This window comes from Notolepis coatsorum (assembly GCF_963971535.1).
Source record: "Notolepis coatsorum genome assembly, chromosome: 4".
NCBI lineage: Eukaryota > Metazoa > Chordata > Actinopteri > Aulopiformes > Paralepididae > Notolepis > Notolepis coatsorum.
Genome location: NC_140168.1, coordinates 28629232 through 28652396, shown reverse-complemented (window position 1 = coordinate 28652396; position 23165 = coordinate 28629232). Strand labels below are relative to the sequence as shown.

General features: G+C 45.5%; 1 protein-coding gene across 2 annotated transcripts in view; it reads left to right on the top strand.

Annotated features, from left to right (window-relative positions):
- The window catches only part of slc66a2 (solute carrier family 66 member 2), a 44720-nt gene that overhangs the window by 19314 nt on the left and 2241 nt on the right, over positions 1–23165 (top strand). For both annotated transcript variants that reach the window (XM_084311788.1, XM_084311787.1), the window contains one exon: positions 3667–3883. In XM_084311788.1, the coding sequence (XP_084167914.1) occupies positions 3667–3883 (217 nt within the window). The remainder of the gene's footprint in view (positions 1–3666; positions 3884–23165) is intronic.

The window sequence follows — 23165 nt, the reverse complement described above, 5'->3', positions numbered from 1 at the left end:
TGAGTAATCGTGTTTTAATAATCATGATTTTAATATCAATCAACATAATCATGATTGTGATTTTTGCCCTTATTTCAGATTTCAATATGCTGCTCACATAATTTTCCTTTTTTTTTTCTTTTCTTAAAAGGCAATGATGATGATGATGATGATGATGATGATGGGGGCACTGGCGTAAGGAAGTGGACTCATTAAAAGCAGATATTATCCAGAGTGCACTCTGTTTCAGCACAGCTCTCTCTGTTTCAGCACAGCTCTCTGCTGCTGCAGCACAGGCTTAAGAAAGTGAAACCAGTGGGGGGGGGGGACATCTAGCCAAGTCATAAACTAATAGTGTCAGCTCAGCTCTCTTATTTATCCCCAGAGAAGCTCAGACGGAGCCAGACTGCACACGCAGCGTACAATTGACCTGTGAACCATCTTTTGTGTGGAGTGAATGTCAAACCAGCGTCTGTGTGTGTCTGTGACTCTGTGTGTCTCGAGCAGCCAGGTGTGTGTGTTACACATGGTCGTGCTCCCCCTGCTCCTCGCTGTGCTCTGGGGGTTGGCTGTTATCAGTCAGGCCCAGACACGCTCCACTGGGCTCAGTTCCATGACACTCCTGTCAGCGCTGATCTGTCTGGCTGCTTTACAGCCACAGCCACTGGACTGTACTCCTGAACTGAAAAGTGCCCTTGCGTTAAATTTTTTCAGAACCTCTCTGGTCCGACATCCTTCTCCTCGACACGCCAGTTCATGGTCAGATGAGTTGGATGTGTTGGTTGATGTTACATCCCGCCTCTTCTAAATCCAGTGTGTACAGTCGGGTCCATAAATATTTTGACTTTGACATGACAAATGTGCTTTAAGTGCAGACTCCGCTTTAATTTGAGGGTAATTTCATCCAAATCAAGTAAACAGTGTAGGAATTATAGCCTACTATGATAGCCTACTATGATAGTTTACTATGATAGCTTACTATGATAGACTACTATGATAGTTTACTATGATAGCTTCTAAGCTTACTATGATAGACTACTATGATAGTTTACTATGATAGCTTACTATGATAGACTACTATGATAGTTTACTATGATGGCTTACTATGATAGACTACTATGATAGTTTACTATGATAGCTTACTATGATAGACTACTATGATAGCCTACTATGATAGACTACTATGATAGCTTACTATGATATACTTACTATGATAGCCTACTATGATATACTACTATGATAGCCTACTATGATACCTTACTAGCCTGAAGGAGCATTTTGGGTTTGGAGAATTTCTCTTGTCTTCTTTCACTTTCTTAAAGCCTGACATAGAAAAGAGGAGACAGTGGCTCAGGAGGTAGAGCGGTCGTCTGGTAATCTGAAGGTTCCCGGTTCGATTCCCTCTCCTTCCGGACAGCATGTCGAAGTGACCTTGATCAAGACACTTAATCCCTAATTGCTCCGCCGCCGATGTGTGAGCGAATGGGTCAATATGAGGCATTAGTTGTAAAGCACTTAGGATAAAAGTGCTATATAAATGCAATTTGACCATTTACCAAAAAAAATAGATTTCGGATAGTCAGAAAACGATTTTAAATGACCCACGATGGAACCAGTTGGATTGCTTCGAAAAGTGCAAAAAAAGTTTTTTATTCTAATCACACTTAATACAAATACGAGTTGACTAGAATTTGTAGTTAATAATTGCCTTGGGGTTTTGGAAGGGTTACGCACGTGCCTGCCATTTAAGTATTCAGTTAGAAATGCCATCCAAATGTCAAAGAATTGTTCACCGTCGATACCTACGTGAACTATATTTGAATGAAACATGAATCCAAATGTCATACACTTTTTTCCGCTGTTTCACACGTTATTTGCTTTGCGAATTCCCCTCCTTTGGGTCTACTTGAGTAACACTCTGTGTTTTGTAATTGTGAGGTAACGCCCGGTTACTCCGAAACCCTCGTCTCCAAACGGCTACCGCAGAGGCCTCCGAGGAGAGCCATGTTTCGATGTGTCTTACAGATAAGTCGAACCTCATTTAAACGTGATTAAACGAAAACACTGTTGCACTGGAGGCATGTAGAAATTCCATTTAAGATACGGCACTGTGCACGAGCATCTTCTCCTCTCGGCTGTGATTCGATTCCCCTTGATTTATTCTTTCAGTCATTTTTCCGAATTCAATTTAGATTGGGTCAACTGCGGTATTGTTGCCTTTTTTCCATTGCCCGTGTTCTATGAAGATATATTAATGTGCTTTGTTATGTAGCATTATAGGAATGATCGGAGTAAGTAAACGCATATGAGAGGAAATGGAGTTTTGACATTTTAAATGTAATCCATTTAAAATGTCCTTGCACTCATTGAGTCTTCGTCATTCCTTTATCATATTACAGAAGATAAGATATGGAAATGCTCATGGCGCTAGACGGCAGCTTTGATTGTGCGTCTTGACATTGTTACAGGCTTGAGTTACAGTCATCATTGAGTATATTGCTGTTATACAAGATTCAGGGCTGTTTAGAAGAACCTTGCCTAGAGTTCTGTATTTAATCACTTATTTGAGTGGAACTCGGTAAAAACCGACACAAAGCATTTAAGTAGAAAACTAAATAATTTATCACTTTTCAGAGTCCCAGCCCAGGGCCAATGTAGGACTCCGACCCAGCCCAGGGCCAATGTAGGGCTCCGACCCAGCCCAGGGCCAATGTAGGGCTCCGACCCAGCCCAGGGCCACTTCAATTTGACCTGATCTCAAGCCTCGCCCCCTTTTCTCCATCCTCCAATCACAACTGTTGCTTCTGTGGTGGAACCGGACTCATCAATTGATTGAATTGAATGTGTGTGGGAATTGACAAAATTATGTCGTGGACGGATCTCCATGATGAATATATAGGTTTAATAGTGAAACACATAGTACAAACAAAGTACATGTAGTTTAATTAGCTTTTCCAGTGGCCACCTGATGCACTATTGCATCATTTTACTATTTTATTGGGGCGACAGTGGCTCGAGAGGTAGAGCAGTCGTCTGGCAATCCGGAGGTTCCCGGTTCGATTCCCACTCCTCCCGGGCAGCGTGTCGATGTGTCCTTGAGCAAGACACTTAACCCCTAATTGCTCCCGATGAGCAGGTTGGCACCTTGCATGGTTGCCTCCGCCATCGGTGTGTGAGTGAATGGGTAAAATGTGAGTAACAAATTGTAAAGCGCTTTGGATAAAATCGCTATATAAAAAAGCAGCCATTTACCATTACCATTTATTGCACTGCACTATTTTACTTTGTCTATTCTACTTTACTCTTTTTATTATTGTCTATTTTTAAAACTGAATCAAACCATAAACAAGGTGGCCTATTGGGATGTTAACTAAAATTGTATGTGCTTATTTTACGCCTGTCTTTTTTCTGTTGTGAAGCACTTTGAGCTGCAAAGTTTGTATGAAAGGTGCTATACAAATAAAGTTGATTATTATTAACACTGAGGCAGAGATGGTGACACTGAGTGTAGAGGGGGTTGGGGCTTTCGGTGTGAGATTGAGAAAGTTATTGTTGGGACAACCAAAAGGGATTCCTCCACAATCCCCATCAGACAAACAATCCAGAACAGAAGGCAGGTTTTGAGTCGGCATTGATTTTGTGTCTTTCCGTACGTGTGTGTTGTTGTTGTCGTCGTCGTTGTTGTAGACTTTGACTGGAGCTACTTCTGGTCGTGGAGCCGCTTCGTGGACTACCTGCAGTGCGTGCTGGCGTTCACCCTGCTGGCCACCTACGTCACCTACCTCCTCCTGGACTCGCCGCTGTTCGTGGAGACCCTGGGCTTCCTGGCCGTGTTCACCGAGGCCATGCTGGGCACCCCGCAGCTGCACTGCAACTACCAGAACAAGTCCACGGAGGGCATGAGGTACGGAGCACGGGGCCGGCTAGCAGAATGTAACACACACACACAGGCGCACGCAAGCGTATCAGGGATGCACCCATTCCAGGGTATCTGCGGGGTATTAAAACGTCTTACAAAGTATTACATTCGTAATTCTTAATTCGAGGCCTTAAAAGGTATTAAAAAGTCTTCAATTTCATTTGCACAGGTATTACATTTTGTCGGCAGATGGAATTATATCCAATATATGAAATGTTTTTGTATTCAAGTAGTTTTTGCAGGGCTACCGGGGGCTTGGTGCGTCTGGTGAGAGCTTGTATGGAATGAGCAATCATTTTAATTGGTGTGCAAGTTCAGCCGCCAGTTCAGTGTCGCTATGTTAAAAAATTAAAAATGTGTTAGTATGGTCGTGAAATTGGTATAAAACCTTGCTCTCTAAGTGGTATTAAAAAGGTCTTGAAAAGTCTTAGATTGAACTTGTTGAAACCTGCAGATACCCTGCCATTCTGGTGTCGGGAGAATTTACCAAACACTATAAACACCGATACCAAGAACCACAAGGTAAGGTGGTGGAAATGAAAGTGACTTGATTTCTTTAATTTCTGACACATAGATAGAGGTTAGATGTTTGTAATGGAGAAGATGTATCAATCCAAATATCCAAAAAACACCCAAATGAATGGTTTTAAGTCCATACTGTACAGTAAAGCTAATGGATGGGATTTTAACTCCACATCGAGCAGAACTTATAGTCTAGTACTCAGAAGTCAGAACGGGTATTGGCAGTGAAAACATTCCTAAAATATACATTCCAAATCCATCCCACGGTCACATCTTACATTCTGATGTCTTCCATTTCACCCTTTTACATTTTCCGTCTGTTGTTGATGAATGATTAATAGCCTATCTTTACGTGAAGTCTGTATTTTCAAGCAATAACTCAAACATTACAACCCGTTGGCAAACCGTACTCACACAGTATTATAGTTGGATAGGGTTTTGTTTTCTCTTTTTTTTGTTGGTTTGTTTGTTTGGCTTTTCTCCGCTTTCATTTCCTCAGCTCATTTCCTCCGTGTGTGATTCACAGAGAGTCAATTAGATGATGAAAACAAAGATGTCTGTATGAACCCTTGGTTAATGATGATATTGTTGTGGTTATTAAGCAGGCAGATTGCATGGAACGGACAGGACTATTGAGTCAGATAAGCAGTTCAGAGAGAGCTATAGAGAACAGCACTACAAGGAGGACGAGTGCATCACTAGAGGACAGTGTCTCTGACCCGTCCTGCAGAACTAGAGCTATAGAGAACTGAACAGCACTACGAGGAGGACGAGTGTATCATCCATCCAAGAAAATATGCAAGTATGTAATGTGCAATGAGCAACGTGCAATCATTTTTGGCCATTGCTCATTATTGCACATTACATACTTGCGTATTTTCTTGTTGGAACTGTACATAGCCATTTTGTTATTTATATTTTATATAGTGTAATATCTGCATACTGCGCATCCTGTTATCTGCACACTGCACAATTAGTTAGAATTGTATATAGTCATCTTGCTGCTATTTTATCTTTTATTTTATTCTATGCTATTTTATTTTATATTATATTGGATGCTGCTACGGTCGCGGAACCACAACAAAGTGAATTTATCTCTTTTTTTTCCCTGTAAAAGGTAGCTAATGATGTGACAATGAAAGGAATCTGAATATCGGTGAAGGGCAGGAGTGGAGTGGCAGAGGGACAGAACGTCCAGATCTGTCCTTGTGGCAGAAGGTAATGACGGTAAAAGGCCCCAGAATACACCAGGGAAGGAAGAAGGGCTTGGTAGAGGGAGTGAAGGAAGAAGAGCTTGGTAGAGGGAGTGAAGGAAGAAGAGCTTGGTAGAGGGAGTGAAGGGAGAAGAGCTTGGTAGAGGGAGTGAAGGAAGAAGAGCTTGGTAGAGGGAGTGAAGGGAGAAGAGCTTGGTAGAGGGAGTGATGGAAGAAGAGCTTGGTAGAGGGAGTGAAGGGAGAAGAGCTTGGTAGAGGGAGTGAAGGGAGAAGAGCTTGGTAGAGGGAGTGAAGGAAGAAGAGCTTGGTAGAGGGAGTGAAGGAAGAAGAGCTTGGTAGAGGGAGTGAAGGAAGAGCTTGGTAGAGGGAGTGGAGGAAGAAGAGCTTGGTAGAGGGAGTGGAGGAAGAAGAGCTTGGTAGAGGGAGTGAAGGGAGAAGAGCTTGGTAGAGGGAGTGAAGGGAGAAGAGCTTGGTAGAGGGAGTGGAGGAAGAAGAGCTTGGTAGAGGGAGTGGAGGGAGAAGAGCTTGGTAGAGGGAGTGAAGGAAGAAGAGCTTGGTAGAGGGAGTGAAGGGAGAAGAGCTTGGTAGAGGGAGTGAAGGGAGAAGAGCTTGGTAGAGGGAGTGAAGGGAGAAGAGCTTGGTAGAGGGAGTGGAGGAATAAGAGATTGGTAGAGGGAGTGAAGGGAGAAGAGCTTGGTAGAGGGAGTGATGGGAGAAGACGGATGGGGCTGAGTATGAAGAGCTTGGTAGAGGAGTGAAGGGAGAAGAGCTTGGTAGAGGGAGTGAAGGGAGAAGTGCTTGGTAGCGGGAGTGAAGGAGAAGAGCTTGGTAGAGGGAGTGAAGGGAGAAGAGCTTGGTAGAGGGAGTGAAGGAGAAGAGCTTGGTAGAGGGAGTGAAGGGAGAAGAGCTTGGTAGAGGGAGTGAAGGGAGAAGAGCTTGGTAGAGGGAGTGCAAGGAAGAAAGCTGGTAGAGGGAAGTGAAGGGAGAGAGCTTGGTAGAGGAGAGAGGAGAAGAGCTTGGAAGGGGAGTGAGAGAAGAGCTTGGTAGAGGGAGTGAAGGGAGAAGAGCTTGGTAGAGGAGTGAAGGAGAAGAGCTTGGTAGAGGGATGAGGAAGAAGAGGCTTGGGTGAGGGAGGTGAAGGGAGAAGAGCTTGGTAGAGGGAAGGAGAAGACTGAAGGAGAAGAGACTTGGTAAAAAGAGTGAAGGGAGAAGAGCTTGGTAGAGGAGTGAAGGGAGAAGAGCTGGTAGAGGAGTGAAAGGGAGAAGAGCTTGGTAGAGGGAGTGAAGGAAGAAGAGCTTGGTAGAGGGAGTGCAGGAAGAAGAGCTTGGTAGAGGGAGTGAAGGGAGAAGAGCTTGGTAGAGGGAGTGAAGGGAGAAGAGCTGGTAGAGGGAGAAGGGAGGAGAGCTTGGTAGTGCAAGTTGGCCACATTGATCTGTACTTCTTGAGAAGTTGACTCAACGAGTTCAGTGACAACCGGTTGCAGGATATCGATGACCCTCGTCACTAAGGCAGAGGGGGGAAAGCGCCGTAGGCGGGGATGTAGATGGTACTGAGGCCAGCCTGCCAGTCAGAGAGAGAGCTGTGGGCAGAACGTCAGAGTTAAATGGCCTCGAGCAAATGAAAGGAAGGAATGGGAGTCAATTAGAGAGAGAATAGAGAAGATTGAGAAGAAGGCAGATGTTATCTAATGAGTGGTGCTGAAAGATTTTGAATCATTGACGGAAAGAGGGCAGAGAGATTGAACATTTTGAATGAATGAATCTTTATTTCGAACATGATTTAAAAAAAAAAAATATATATATATATATATATATATATATAAAAGAACAACGAACATATCACTGTTCGAAAAGGAGTAGGAAGAAGCCTAAGCTTATCATGCCCTACCCCTATCCGCCACTTCCAAGTGGGAACATTAATTAATACTTAATACGGTAATTATATAATGGAGAATATCCACATTGCCAATCATTCTTCATTCTTAACCCATTCTCTGCCACCACTTTGATCATCCTAAACCATTCTCTGCCAGCGCTATTTGTCTATGGAGATGTTCACCTTCTTTGCAGGGCTAAAACTTTTTTAATTGTATTGCTAAATTGACATTACTATGGCCCATTCAACATCAATTATCTATCATTCAGGATGTAGGAACGTTTAACTTTTTCATTCACACATTCATACGAAAATACCGTCTAGAGTATAAATATGTTTTTATCGTTTTCTGCAGTATTTCATAGAACGTGAGATATAGGCATAAATGCATATATTAGATTATCAAATGCCGTTTGATACCGATCAACGTTATATATTAAAATGTCAACTGTACATGGTCCTAAACGGTATGACTGAGCATCTGCGGGTGAACGGGGGGGGGGGGGGGTCGTTTATAATTCCGTGACCGACGTTAAATGATTTATGTAGTATGGGTGATATATTGATCAGAGCAGTTTGTATCGAAAATGATAAAGAAAAAACGCTGAAACTCACGTCCGTCTCCTCGTACCGTTGGGCGATGAGAGTGGAACAAACAGATCCCAGTTATGTGGGGATCGAGGCGATCCAGTTCCGGTTTGTATAATACTAATATACGCCCAAATCATGTTGTTTATTGAGTTATGGCAACGATCCATGTCCACGGTGTGTGGATTGAGTCCCGGGACGATAAACGAGTGGCCGGACTGAATTAGGGGACGGACCGAGCTGAAACGGGCATTTCCGGTTTGGCAACTCGCCGATCGGCCACCAGGTGGCGGTATTGAAGCGTTGCAGAGTGTGATGGCTCCCGCAGCATATGACAAGGCTCTGTGGGTGAAATATGAATTCCATGACGAAAATATGAAATATGACCTTGAAACACGCTGTACAGCGATATTGGCAGACAACGCATGGCGGGCAATAACGCTGAACAGCGATATTGGCGGGAGATGGGTTCATTGAAAACAAGATACAATAAATAAATATCAGTATCCATAATGTAGTGAAAAAGAAAAAGAAAACAACAGCTTAGAATCCAGAAGATTGATCGTAAGATTGAAGTAAAATGCGTCAGTCTGGGGCACTCTGAGAGCAGAATTAAGAGGCTAGATCTAGGAAGAACGTTGTGCTCTTATAACCAATGTTGTGCTCTTGTAAACACGTTTTTGCTCTTGTAAACAGTTTAATCATAAACACATTGGTTGTATACATAATATGAATAGCCACGACACAGCAAAAAATATGAACTGGGACTAAAAAATGGCCTTGGTCTTTTTTTTACCCAGACCAGCCCACCACAGCCAGCCCACGGATAAACCCCTGTCCCCCCCCCCCCCCATCCCATCGACACAGAAACACACCAGCCCTGCATAATAGATGGATACACTAGGGCTAGGCCAATGGTACCCAGACCTTAAAAAAAAAAAGAGAAAGAAAGAGCCACAATACAAAAACACCCCATTCCTCAACCAAACCAATACCAGGCTATGAAAAAGCATGATCATGTAAGGTGTGTGTACTGTATCAGTAGGCTAGTACTGAAAGGTATTCGTGTTACCATGGCAACAGTAACTATTGATAGATATGGCAAAATCACAAGCAGTGTATACTTATTGTCATTAATGTTTTCCCCTGACAATTCAAAAGTGTCCCCGTACAGAGAGAGGGGCGTGCTGTGCTGTCAATTCATACGCTGTCTGGTCTGATTCAGTCCACGGTCATGGTCATTTGAATGGTAATATAGAGAGAATCAAGGCAGGCAGGAGAGTAGGGCTGGGCGATATGGCCATAAATGGTATCATGAGAGAGAGAGAAAAAAAGAAAAAATATGTCATATTGTTCGCTATCGATAATTATTGATATTTTTATTAGCATTCAATTTTTTTATTATTATTATTTAAACAACAAATGTATGTTTATTTTGCAGCAATTATTTGTCGTTGCCGCCATCTTTAGTGTTACAGCCCCTCACACTCCAGTTCTCAGGCTGCAGCTGGTTTACCAAAAGTACCAAAAAAATCGCTCCAGGGGAGTTGAACAGTTCTGGCTCTGCTAGTTTATTTTCTATCGCGACTGGAGACTAGCTCTGCTAGCACACATAGCCTACTGTGTACAGACTGTTTCAAACTGTATTTTAAATTAGAAAGCAAACCAAATAAATAAAAAGAAAGTGAAAAATATATCTCAATTTGGTCAGTATCGTCATTTGGACAAGCAAAGCCATTACATTAAGTTGCAGGCAAGAAAGACAAGTCTGTCCACTGTCTCTGTTTTTAAAGCTGCCCTGTTGCAGGTCACAATACAAAAAAATATATATATATTATCGATTTTTTTATTATTTTTTTACGTTTCATATCGATGAGGAAAAATATATTGCGATAATTATCGTTATCGTTTTATCACCCAGCCCTACGGGAGCGTACTTTCTTTCAACATTAATTAGCTAACGTTAGCTAGCTAGATATACTGTAACGTAACATGTGCTATACAATGTTTTTCACGACAAGCTAATGTTAACATGACCTAACTTAGCTAATGTTAGATTAACGTTAAATATCAATGATTGTGTGTGTGTGTGTGTGTGTGTGTACGTATGTGTGTGTGTGTACACACAGCAGAGGTGGGAAAGGCTGACTGACTGGGAGTAACAAATATTGTTATTGATTTAGATCCCATATGGTGGAAAAATAGCGTCCAGGTTTAAAAAATAAAAAATAAAAGAAGAAATATCCAGAATTCTCCTTTAAGTCACTTGGAGATTCATAACCTAATATTAAATGTCCAGGTAGGGAAATGAGGAAATATCCTTATCCAAATCAATATTGAATCTAATCAAATCGAAATCAATGGCCGTATCCAGCCCTAATTTATGGTTAGACTTTCTTTTGGCAATGGGATTGGGTTTCTTCACTGAGTGCTCATCCTTATCATTTGGCCTCAAGTATCTTGTATTTTATCATAAATATTGTCTTTTTATGGGAGACACTTCCATTTTTGTGACCGTCATTAGGAGTTCATTGGAGGTTGTTTGTGCTTCTGCTCTCAGTTGTATTCTATCAGAGTAATATGTTTTAGATGGTGGTGTTATTACACACACACACACACACACACACACACACACACACACACACACACACACACACACACACATACATACATAATTTACATACAGAAATAATTTACTCATGTAAGCCAGCTAATGAATAGAAACCAAAGATGAAATCCCTTGCAATCGGCTCCAGGCTTCCCTTGCATCCAGTGACCTGACAAAACTGCATGTCACCTTTCAAGCCGACCCACCAGCATCCATCATTCATGAGGTGGTTCTACCAGCTGTCCACGTTGGTGGTCATGGTATGTTTACATCACGTCCACTCAAGGGGGGGGGGGGGGGGGGCTGGCGCCTTCCTCTGACAGGCCATTAAAACAGGAAGTGATGAAGAACAGCGCATCACACCATTAACAACGACATGTGGTTATTAACCATCGCTGTCACTTGACCGGCTGCACGTTAGTTACATGGCCTCCGAGAGACGTTTCGTTAATGTGATAATTATGTCCTGCTAGGTTTCTTTGAAGGATCAATATGATAATGTGGTACTGTGCCTTGCGATTGTAGCTAACCTGTTTTGTCCTATTAGACGGTGATTTGTGTCACGTCAGGTGACTATATATTCGGGTCTATAGGAAATCATCACTATGTTTTCTGGTTAATTCCGCTAGCTTTAAAGCCATGAACCAGACCTCGGGCCGACAGTGCTCGGGAGGTAGAGCAGTCGTCTGGTAATCCGGAGGGTCCCGGTTCTATTCCCGCTCCTCCCAGGCAGCGTGTCGATGTGTCCTTGAGCAAGACACTTAACCCCTAACTGCTCCCAATGAGCAGGTTGCCTCTGTCGTCGGTGTGTGAATGTGTGATGAATGGGTAAAATGTGAGGAACAAATTGTAAAGCGCTTTGGATAAAGGCACTATATAAATTTACCATTTACTTCAATGGTAAAAGCTATAGCTATATATAAAAAAAAATCCACTTACAAAATAGTAAAAAGCAGGCAGAATAACAAGCTCATGATAACCTGACTACCATTGTCATTCACCGCCATCGTTTTCCTGTTTTCTGGAATACATGGAAGTGAATTAGTCATCAGCTCATTGAAATGCCCTCGCACAGCGATCTACGGAAATAAAGATGGAGGTGAGGTGAATAAGGACGAATATGTCTGCTTTCCATTTTGCTGCCATATTGTTTAATGCTGCAGAGTGGCATCATTCTTCCACGACCTCATCAGCCAGTCCTGATGCAACTGTCATCGTCTCCACCCCTGTTTATTACTGCTGTCCTCCTCTCTGCACAACCTGTTCAGCCTGTATATGCAAGCGGTTGCTAGGTTATTTCATCTCAATGCTCAGTTGTGTGTGTGTGTGTGTGTGGGCAGGTGGGCACATGTGCATGCTAGGGGTGTGAATGAATCACCTGAGGCCCCACACTAACATATTATCACCATACTAGAGTCACAGTATTGTAATATTGTGATTTATTGCCTTTTTTCAACTGCAAATGATGTCCCACAACCCAAAACGTTTATATATAATATATAGACATCATCTGTTTTATCTATAGAGATATAGTTTTTAGTCTGTTCACCTCATTCCAATCATGTTTATTGCAGTAAAATGGGGTTGTCAAGCAAAAAACGATTTTTATAAATTATTTCATTTGATTTATTTTTGTAACGATACTTATGATACAATACATTGTATCGATATGATATCGGCAGGCAAAATATTGCAATATATTGTATTTGATTCCCCTAGTGTAGTGCATCCTGCCTTCAAGCTCCTCACCTGCACACTTGACGGCCACTTGGCCACAGGAAGTTAACTCTTAAACTCTACAGTCCCATCAGTTCAAACGCTGTGCGCATGTGTTTGTGGAACGTCTGAGATGAGGACAAACAAGACCGGAGCAGTGAGTGCCTTTCGCTGTAAGAACTGGAAGCTGTTCTTGGAGCAGGACTCTAGAACATTCCCTGTGAGAAGAGGGATAAAAGTTACATTCTCTCAATTATGCCTCTGCTTTGACTGGAGTAACAGTTCTAAGTGTCTGCATGTCTCCCTGCACTTGTAGTGTTTGCATATTCAGGCATGCAAGGAGTCCTCTATCGGTCCTTGTAGACAAGTAAGGCGGTGGTGGTGGTGGTGGTGGTTATGCTGGATGACCTCCCTTTGAACCTGCTAGCACTACACCACCACACAATAAAACAATATGGCTTCCCTTTGAACCTGCTAGCACTACACCACCACACAATAAAACAAGATGGCTTCCCTTTGAACCTGCTAGCACTACACCACTACACAATAAAACAAGATGGCTTAATTATCTTTGAACCTGCTAGCACTACACCACCACACAACAAAACAAGATGACTTCTCTTTGAACCTGCTAGCACTACACCACAACGAAACAAGATGGCTTCCCTCTGAACCTGCTAGTATTACACCACACGACAAAACAAGATGGCTTCTCTTTGAACCAGCTGCGTGTTGCTTTTTAACAGCGGAGCAGTGCAAGAATGTGACAATTTGACCATGTGACCGCGGCAACGCGGGAGAGCGGCAGTGCGGAAATAGGCTGTCTCTAAGACAAACTCTAACCTTAACCAGCTCCTTAACAGCGCCTAAACTTAACCGTTCTAACCTTAACCAACTCCGAAACAATGCCTAACCTTAACCTTAACCTTAACCATGCCTAACCTTAACCTTAACCATAGAAAGAATATTGCCATTCTCTAAGACAAACTCTAACCTTAACCAGCTCCTTAACAGCGCCTAAACGTAACCGTTCTAACCTTAACCAACTCCGAAACAATGCCTAACCTTAACCTTAACCTTAACCTTAACCATGCCTAACCTTAACCGGCGAAAGAATACACGTTAAAAAAAAAATCACGTTAAAAAAAAAAATAATTCATGGGATTCGAACTCGTCAACAACGGACCGCAGGACCGCTGCTCTGCCAGGTGAGCTGAGCGCCGAATGAAAATCATGGCGGATTAGGGTGGTTACATAATTCCGCAAGCTCTGCCGCTCCGCTCTGCGGTTGCCGCGCCTGCCGCGGGGCGTGTCGCAGCCAATCAGGGAAAACGCGGAAGCAACGGCAGCACTGCTCCGCTGTTATTAAGCAATAGGCGAACCAGCTAGCACTACAGCACCACACAACAAAATAAGCTTTGACAAGCACATTTACATTAAGTAATTTAGCTGACGTTATCCAAAGTAACTTACAAATTGTGTACAACAAGTCAGCAGCAGGGAGACACCTCTGGCGCCCCTAAGGGTAAGTGGGATTGTTCGTCTAGCAGTGCCGAACTCGAGTGCTTCACTCTTGAGTGCCTAGTAGTATAGACAAATTAGCATAGTAGGTAGTAGTATAGGCATAGTACCGTAGTATAATGTATTTGATCCTCTGCGAAGCTCGTTCAGTGACAGGCTTTTGATGCCTCGATGCTCTACTGAGCGACAGAGAAGGTCCTTTGTTCCTGCTGCTGTTCAATTATTTAACGAACACCGCTAGAACACCTCTAGCTCTGTATTGTGAGGCTCTCTTCTTTTTTATTTTCTTTCTACTGTGTTATGTAACTTGTACTGTATGTTACTGCTTGTTTGTATTTGTACTCTCTCTGGTGGCATGTTTCCCCTCAGTAAAAGATAGTAAAAGACACACAAAGAGTAGTGGATCTCAGGCGATCAGAAGATGCACACTTGCAGAGCTTAGGGATCTTGAGGGTGTGTAATAGATAATCAGTGAGCTGGTTGGATATGGCACGTTCAAGTCGTTTAGAGAGAAAACAGAGACAGAGACTGTTATCTATGACGGTGGGTTTCAGGGTTGTTTTTTTGTGATGAGCAGTGTCACTCTGGCTTGTTTTAGAGAGGTGGGAACCAGGTGGCAGGGGAGTACAGAGGGAGAGGTGCAGAGAAGGAGGTGCAGAGAGAGGTGGGAACCACCCCGGAGTCGAGGGAGGAGTTGATGCTTGCAGTCAGGAATGGGAGGCTATCCGGTGCGATGGTCTGGAGGAGTCGGGAGGGTTGAGCTGGCCTGTAGTGGAACGGTTCAACGTCACCAGTGTCAGTACTTCGCCATCTGTAAGAGGAGAGAAATATGACGAAGTGAAAGATGATGTTCCTGGCCTCATTTTTCTTTTTTTTTATCTACTTTTTCTCCCCATATTTCTATTTTTTTTCTCCCATCCCAATTTTCCGTATTATCCAATTCTTCCCTCCCCTGTCTCGAACGTTGCTAGACTATGCCTCCCACTGGTCGGCTGTAGCGAGGATAGAAGCCTTGCATCACGTGTGTCCCCTCCGGTACACGAGGAGGCAGCCGTTGCATCTTTTCACCTGAACAGAGCGATCTCTCAGTGGCGAGGAGTAACGCGTGGGAGGCTCACGCTGCCCCCGATACTTCCTGATTCTGCTGTACAGGCGCACCAACCGACCTGTAGGAGTCGCTGTCCACAACGTCCGATCCCCACCACCCACCGGCTTTCCCACCCCCTAATACTGTCAATTGTATTAGTATGAACGACCAGCCAAGCCGGAAGCAACGCAGAGAGCTGGGCTCGAACCCAGCATCTCCTGCGCCACTTAGCCGCCCCTCCTGGCCTCATTTTTTTTTTTCTTTTTTTTCACATTTTTTCTTTTTTTTCCCTTTTCAACATGAAACAAGACAATACAATACAATAACAATACTAATAAACAAGACATCACAGGACAATAACAGTAATAATAATAATAATAATAATAATAATAATAATAATAATAATAACGATAATGACAAGACCATCAGTTAAATCAGAATAATGAAAAATAAAATAGTCATGTATAAATTAAATATATAAATTAATAAGAATATATATATATATATACATATATACATATACATACACACATACATATATATACATGCATATACCCACATGTATGTACCATAAGGCGAGATTACTTGAGCACCCGTCATCTCCAGTATCGACAACCAAGGTCCCTACCCCGTGAGGACCCCAAATCCGGCGCCCCAGCGAGCCAGAGCATCATGCCTCTTTAACACTCCGATTCACCAAGACCTCGAATCAGGGGCCCCCACCAGTCCGAGACCGCGTCTTGTTTGCTTTTCTCATATTTTTATATTCAGAGTTAATGATATTGTTAGAGATATTGTTCATTCTTGAAAGAAAGAGGCTTTGGCATTAGTAATGTTTTTGGAGAATGCTGGGGAGTAGTGATGTCTCCAATGAGACGGGACTTTTTTCACTTCCTCTCTGCAGCTCTTAGGCTCTGTCTTTCTTTCTTTTCTCTGTCTTCTCTAACTGCATCCGTCAGCCATGGTATGGGTGGGGAATGGCTGGCAGGCTTCCTGGCCAGGGGGACGGAGCTTGTCGAAAAGACCATGGCGGTGGCAGCATCTGAAGGGAGAGCAGAGAAAGTCACTCAAAGGTAGAGCTGACAGGATGTCGGAGGAGAGGGTGGAGGGGGACGGAGAGCGTAGGTTGCATCTCAATGAGACAGTTTGAGTTGGAATGGGTGGTTTGGAGTTTAGCACAATGGTTAGTGAAAAAGAGACTGGACTGATACATGGATGGGGAGTTACCATGGAGTCTTGTGGATGGGAGGCTTGTCAATGGGAGTCAGGTTGAAGGATTGTAGGAGAGAGACCATTGTGGCAGACTGGGAAGAGTCCGGCAGGTCATAAATCACCCATTAGCACCAGGGAGGTGCCGTCTTAATGTCCAGCTTGTCTGGAAAGTGTCAGGGGGGACCTGGAGGGTGATGGAGAATAACAATGGTGAGATTGATTGGACTAGAGACCGATACAGCATAATATTCAAGGGAGGAGAGAGTAAGATCAGGTATTGATTATCCTTGTCGCCCAGGAGGGAGAGGTCAGAAGGCCAGTGTTCCTCCACCACATTTGGAGGACCCGGGTGTGTGAGAGAAGTGGTATGCTGTGGATAAGGCTGCAGGTGTGATGGAGTTCTATGATGTTATCTCACCATCTCCTTGACGGCAGCTGCATAAGCCTATGGTGACAGGTGTATTTGTGGCTACGTACGGAGGGGTAGCGGAGGTCGGCACTCGGCAGGGTTGCTTCCCAACTGGTGTGGATGGCCTGAAGTTGGCCTGAAAGAGGAGATTTGAGTAGGGACAGGTAGGAAGCACATGGTGAGGGGGATTAGAGCAGATGTAAGAATTAAGAGGAAAGGTGAGGTTTTCAGAAGATGAAGAGAAATGCAAAGTACAACCAAAAGAGTAAGTCATTGTATAAGTAAGGATCTACTACCTTGTCTGTAGGGTGATCTCTCAGGTCGTACTCCCTTGGCTAACTCCCTTGGCTAACTCCCTTGTCTTTGTTCACTTGTCTTTGTTCGATGCTGAGGAGACGCCACTAATCCAGCATTCACTTATATCCCAAACTCTAATTCTTGAAATGCCAGACACCTGTGTTTAAGGGTGCTGTAAGTGGTATCGGCATTTTGGCTAACTTCCTGTCAAACTTAGGTGTTGCAGATCAAGTATGAATCAAAATCCAGCAATTGCATATCCTATTTCTCGCCTAAAATGTTTGGAGTTCTCTCGCCTGATTGGATACAGTGTTTACTGACCAACCACTCTATATCAGTGATGGCTGTCTGAATGTAGAGCTACTTTTTTAGAGCATTAAAAAAAAAGACATTGTGAAATACTAGTATACTGCTCAATGTAGCAGTCAATATTCATATACTGTAAACGGAACAATAATGCAATATTACTCACGCTTTGGCAGCTGGTAGGATGTGACCTCTTGTGGCCAGTTGCAGCAGTCAATTTTCATATACTGTAAACGGAACAAAGGCATTCAGAGCATGAGATAAGACTGGGGTTCAGGAAGACACACTTTTGTCTGTGTGTGTGTGTGTGTTGTGTTGTGACACCACCAGTGTGGTGGTGTTTTGAGTTAAGCCGAACCCTTGGGGAGATTCGTCCTCTGCATTTTACCCATCCTAACTATGCAGTGGTTCAGCCACACACAGCGCAGCGCCCGGGGACCAACTCCAGCTGTAAAGCCTCTAAGCCAGTACCTTTTAGTCGAAGGCAACGGCAGGAAAGCTAGCATGCAGGTCTTCTGGTGTGGGAGAGAAAACCCACACAAACATGGGGAGAAACCTGCAAACTCCATGCAGAAAATGGCCCCCTGCTGGTCTTTGAACCCAGGGCCTCCTTGCTATGAGGCAACGGCGCTAACCACCGCCGCCACCACTGATTAATCAATTAACCAACGGCTCTCTGCTGTTGACCCGAATTCCCCCAAGGGGGTCAACAAAGGAATATCTTATCATAATAATAACCTCTCTTGATGTTGGATTTATACCATACCTACTCTGTCACCGCGACGCACCCCTAAGAGAGTCGTATCAGCATCGCTCGTGCGTATGTGACGGGGGCACGACCCCCGACCACCTCTCCTCATCCTGCGGCTACATTTCCCCATACCTAATTCATGGTCCTCCACGTCATGAATCATTCACAGATCTCATTAGAGGCTGAGGTTTTGGCTACACGGGTGCATTTATGTCCGTAAAGCTGTTTGAGAGCTCCCGGTGGAAAGTCACCGTTTGACGCTAGCAAATACATAAAGTAAATACACAGACAGTGCACACATTGGCACACGTATACACACACACACACACAAATGAATCGCACCCAATGGGAGAATGGGTTTATGTGGACTGCCTGTTGTGTCCTTATAAGGGCGCTAGTCGCGAGCTGCATGCCACCAGGCCCAATAACACAGGGTCCTTATTTAGCCCTCAGGCGTCTGGCCACACACACACACACACACACACACTGCAACAGACACAGCGCAGTAACTGGATGTGCCCAGACTCCGGATGCTTGAGGGTCATCACCTCTACTGAGTGATGATCATCTTAATGGCTGCAGAACGATGCACCTCCAGCCTCCAGTGTCTTATCACTGGTGGGAAACTCCCCAACTCCCCAACCACTCACACTCTCACTCACACACACACACACACACACACACCGCACTGTCCCCCCCCCCCCCACCCTCCCTCTCCTCCATCCGCTCGCAGTTACAGACACCGTAGCCCAGAGGGACAGTCCTCTCCTTCAACAAGTATCAAACGGGATGACTCTGTGTTGTTTTCCTCCTCGGGGGGGGTTGTTGTAACTTGTGATCCATTAGGGATTTGTTTAGCGAAGGCACCCCAGAGCGTCTCTCGTTTGAGCTTTTGACGACACGTCTCGTATACAACGCGCTTCCTCCCTCTCTCTGCTAAACAAGACGATACACAATTCAGCTCCCGTGTAAACAGACGCTACGCAGATACTCTCCTCCTGCTATGAACATCCGGAGTTTTGCCAAATTAATTGTTGCCGTCCTGGCCTGACCTTGGGAGGATTTATTTTCTTCTTCTTCTTGCCTCGCTCTTTCTCTCTCCCGCTTCCCCTCGCGCGTGTCTGTGTTCCGAGGCGGCGGATATAAGCCGCCAGGCAGGTCCTCACCTCGTTCCCGACCTCGCCGCGCTACCTCTTATTAGCAGCCCGCGGTGGAATTGATCAAATCCGATTTCTCTTTCTCTCTCTCTCTCTCTCTCTCTCTCTCACTCTCTCTCTCTCATCATTATCCAACCGTCCACACCACGGTGATGATTTAGACATCAGTCGCCAAGCAGTTCTTTCCCAGAGCTAACAAGCTCCTCACTCTGAGGGGAGAGAGTGCAGGAGGAGGGGTGGGGGGGGGTGGAGGTGTAGAGGGGAGCGACGAGGACAGATAGAAAGAGAGAGGGAGACGTGGGAAGATTAATGGATGTGGGAAGAGAGAAGGTGGGCTCTGAGAGGTAGAGAACAAAGCAGGACAAGAGTATGTGAGGGAGGTGGAGAGAGAGAGGGAGGTGGAGAGAGGGAGGTGGAGAGAGGGAGGTGGAGAGAGGGAGGTGGAGAGAGGGAGGTGCAGAGAGGGAGGTGAAGTGAGGGAGGTGGAGAGAGGGAGGTGGAGAGAGAGGGAGGTGCAGACAGGGAGGTGGAGAGAGAGGGAGAAGCAGAGAGAGGGAGGTGAAGTGAGGGAGGTGGAGAGAGGGAGGTGCAGAGAGGGAGGTGGAGAGAGAGGGGGGTGCAGACAGGGAGGTGCAGAGAGGGAGGTGGAGAGAGAGGGAGAAGCAGAGAGGGAGGTGGAGAGAGAGGGAGGTGGAGAGAGAGGGAGGTGCAGAGAGGGAGGTGGAGAGAGGGAGGTGCAGAGAGGGAGGTGGAGAGAGGGAGGAGCAGAGGGAGGTGGAGAGAGGGAGGAGCAGAGAGGGAGGAGCAGAGAGGGAGGTGGAGAGAGAGGGAGGTGGAGTGGGAGATGGAGAGAGGGAGGTGGAGAGAGGGATGTGGAGAGAGGGAGGTGGGAGAGAGGGAGGTGGGAGAGAGGGAGGTGGGAGAGAGGGAGGTGGAGAGAGGGAGGTGGAGAGAGATAAAGGTGGAGAGAGGGAGGAGCAGAGAGGGAGGTGGAGAGAGGGAGGTGGGAGAGAGGGAGGTGGAGAGAGGGAGGTGCAGAGAGAGGGAGGTGGAGAGAGGGAGGTGCAGATAGAGGGAGGTGGAGAGAGAGGGAGGTGCAGAGAGGGAGGTGGAGAGAGGGAGATGGAGAGAGGGAGAGGGAGATGGAGAGGGAGGGAGGTACAGAGAGAGGGAGGTGCAGAGAGAGGGAGGTGGAGAGAGGGAGGTGGAGAGAGGGAGGTGGAGAGAGGGAGGAGCAGAGAGGGAGGTGGAGAGAGGGAGGTGGAGAGAGGGAGGAGCGGAGAGGGAGGTGGAGAGAGGGAGGAGCAGAGAGGGAGGAGCAGAGAGGGAGGTGGAGAGAGGGAGGTGGAGAGAGGGAGGTGGAGAGAGGGAGGTGGAGAGAGGGAGGTGGGAGAGAGGGAGGTGGGAGAGAGGGAGGTGGAGAGAGATGGAGGTGGAGAGAGGGAGGAGCAGAGAGGGAGGAGCAGAGAGGGAGGTGGAGAGAGGGAGAGGTGCAGAGAGAGGGGGAGGTGCAGAGAGGGAGGTAGAGAGAGGGAGGTGGAGAGAGGGAGGTGGAGAGAGGGAGGTGGAGAGAGAGAGAGGGAGGTTGAGAGGGAGGGAGGTACAGAGAGAGGGAGGTGCAGAGAGAGGGGGAGGTGCGGAGAGAGAGAGGGGGGGTGTAGAGAGAGGGAGAGAGAGGGGGGTGCAGAGAGAGGGAGAGGTGCACGGAGAGTTGGTGAAGTACAAGAAGAGAGTGTGAGAAAGATGCGTAGCGAGGTCGCTGAGAAACTGGCCTCGACAAATCAAAGGGCTAAGGTGAAGCTGGAGCCATGAATAATGCAGAGCGGTGCTTTGACGAGCCTTAGCCGCGGGCCAGCCTCCCTGCGCCTGGTAGATAGGCGGGTGAAGGGGTCTGCCAGTCAGGGTTAAGGGTGAACACCCCCCCCCACACACACACAGTCAGCCTCGCACCGCTTGGGAGGAGTGACCTTCGATTCCTCCTTTTCACATGCTGACGTTGACGTCATCTATAACCACTGACAGATTCTAGCCACATCGATTGTTTACACTATTGATTACGGATCCTTGAGACGCACGTGCGCCTTTTTCCTCTCGTCCCGTCTGCTGTTCCTCCTATACTGTATGTATGGCAGCACTCGGTGTCCCCATGCGGGGGGGATTAATAAGTATCCTGCATCGTATCATTAACATCCCCTAACCCTTTCACTACCACACTACAGAAGGTTAACCCTTTCACTACCACACTACAGACGGTTAACCCTTTCACTACCACACTACAGACGGTTAACCGTCTGTAGTGTGGTAGTGAAAGGGTTAACCGTCTGTAGTGTGGTAGTGAAAGGGTTAACCTTCTGTAGTGTGGTTGTGAAAGGGTTAACCATTTGTCGTGTGGCAGTGAACGGGTTAACCATTTGTCATGTGGCAGTGAATAAGGGTTAACCCTTTGGCAGTGTGGTGTAGTGTGGTTGTGAAAGGGTTAACCATTTGTTGTGTGGCAGTGAACGGGTTAACCTTATGTATTTTTGCAGTGTGAAAGGGTTAACCCTTTGGTAGTGTGGTAGTGAAAGGGTTAAGTGGCTTCCCCCGGGAGCGACCGGATTCTGCAAAGTGCGGGGAAAAAACCTCCTTCCTTGTATTTACTTACCGTCAGCCGGTAGGATTTACTCTTATCTCCACGAATTCCCATTTCAGCTGCTTGTTGAGCTCGTGTCCCCCTGTCTCCTGTATTCTCCTTCAAGTTCATTCAGTTTATCGCTGCTTGACACAGGGTTCACACAAGGTCCTTGAAGTGCTTAACCCTTTCACCGCCACACTACAGAAGGTTAACCCTTTACTATCACACTGATAGTAAAGGGTTAACAGAACACTACAGAATGTTAAAGTGCTTGATCTTTTACCAAAAAAAGTCTAGGCCTGGAATTCCTTGAAAACAGCAATTTTTTTTACAATGTTCTTAAAAAGTCCTTGAAATTCATATCAACCATTCGCATTGATTGTTTTGTTCATCCATGATCAAATCGTTTTTTTTGTTCTGTTTTAATCCAATCTGACGAGTCGCTGTCTCGCACGCTCCATCTGCTTTTCCTCATTTCGTCGCGTGTGATGCTCTAGCTGGCAAGCAGGCCAAGAAGATGCTTAAAAAACAGCATTTAAAAGTGAATCCTTCAAGTGACATCTTTGAAAATGAAAAATAGTGCTTGGAAAAGTACTTAAAAGTCCTTGAATTTAATTTTGCAATGTCTGTGGGAACCCTGTTGACAGGAACCAAGGCGCTGTGCAGAGGACAGAAGGAGGAGCACATGATAAATCATAGTTATGGCCGCCTGGCCGCCAGATACTTAACCCCGGCGCAGTAAAAACCCTTATAAGATTATGGTTATGGCAGATATTCTTTCCGAGATGGAATATTCAAGCGAAAGTATACTTTATTGGATTTATGTGTTGCTGTATTTCGCGCGCCGCCATGCCAGTGTGCCGTTTCAATCTGCTCGGGGGCGGAAAGACCTAGAAGAAGAGAAGAGAAATGTCATTTCTGAATAATTTAAACGCAGCCATAGAAAACGGGCCTTTAGCTTGACACCAATTAGATGCGGCCTCGCCGTGCGCGTCTCTCTCCCTCGCCGGCTCACTCTGAATTCATGCATTTAAATTCAGATTAGCGCTCGGCCCGGTGCCAGTGTGATGTCTCTCCCGCGCGGGAAGTGCTGAGGCACCAAGTCAACATGCTTCCTAAACAAAAAAAACAAGCCGATTGTTCTGAAAACGGCATATTGAAAATGTTTTGCCTCTCGGTGTGAATTGTTGTTGTGGTGGCTGGAAAGTTGTGTGTGTGTACATGGGGAAAATGGTAAATGGTGCATTTATATAGCATTTTTATCCAAAGCACTTTACAATTTGTTCCTCACATTTGACCCATTCAGTCACATTCACACACCGACGGCGGAGGCGACCTTGCAAGGTGCCAACCTGCTCATCGGGAGCAGTTAGGGGTCAAGTGTCTTGC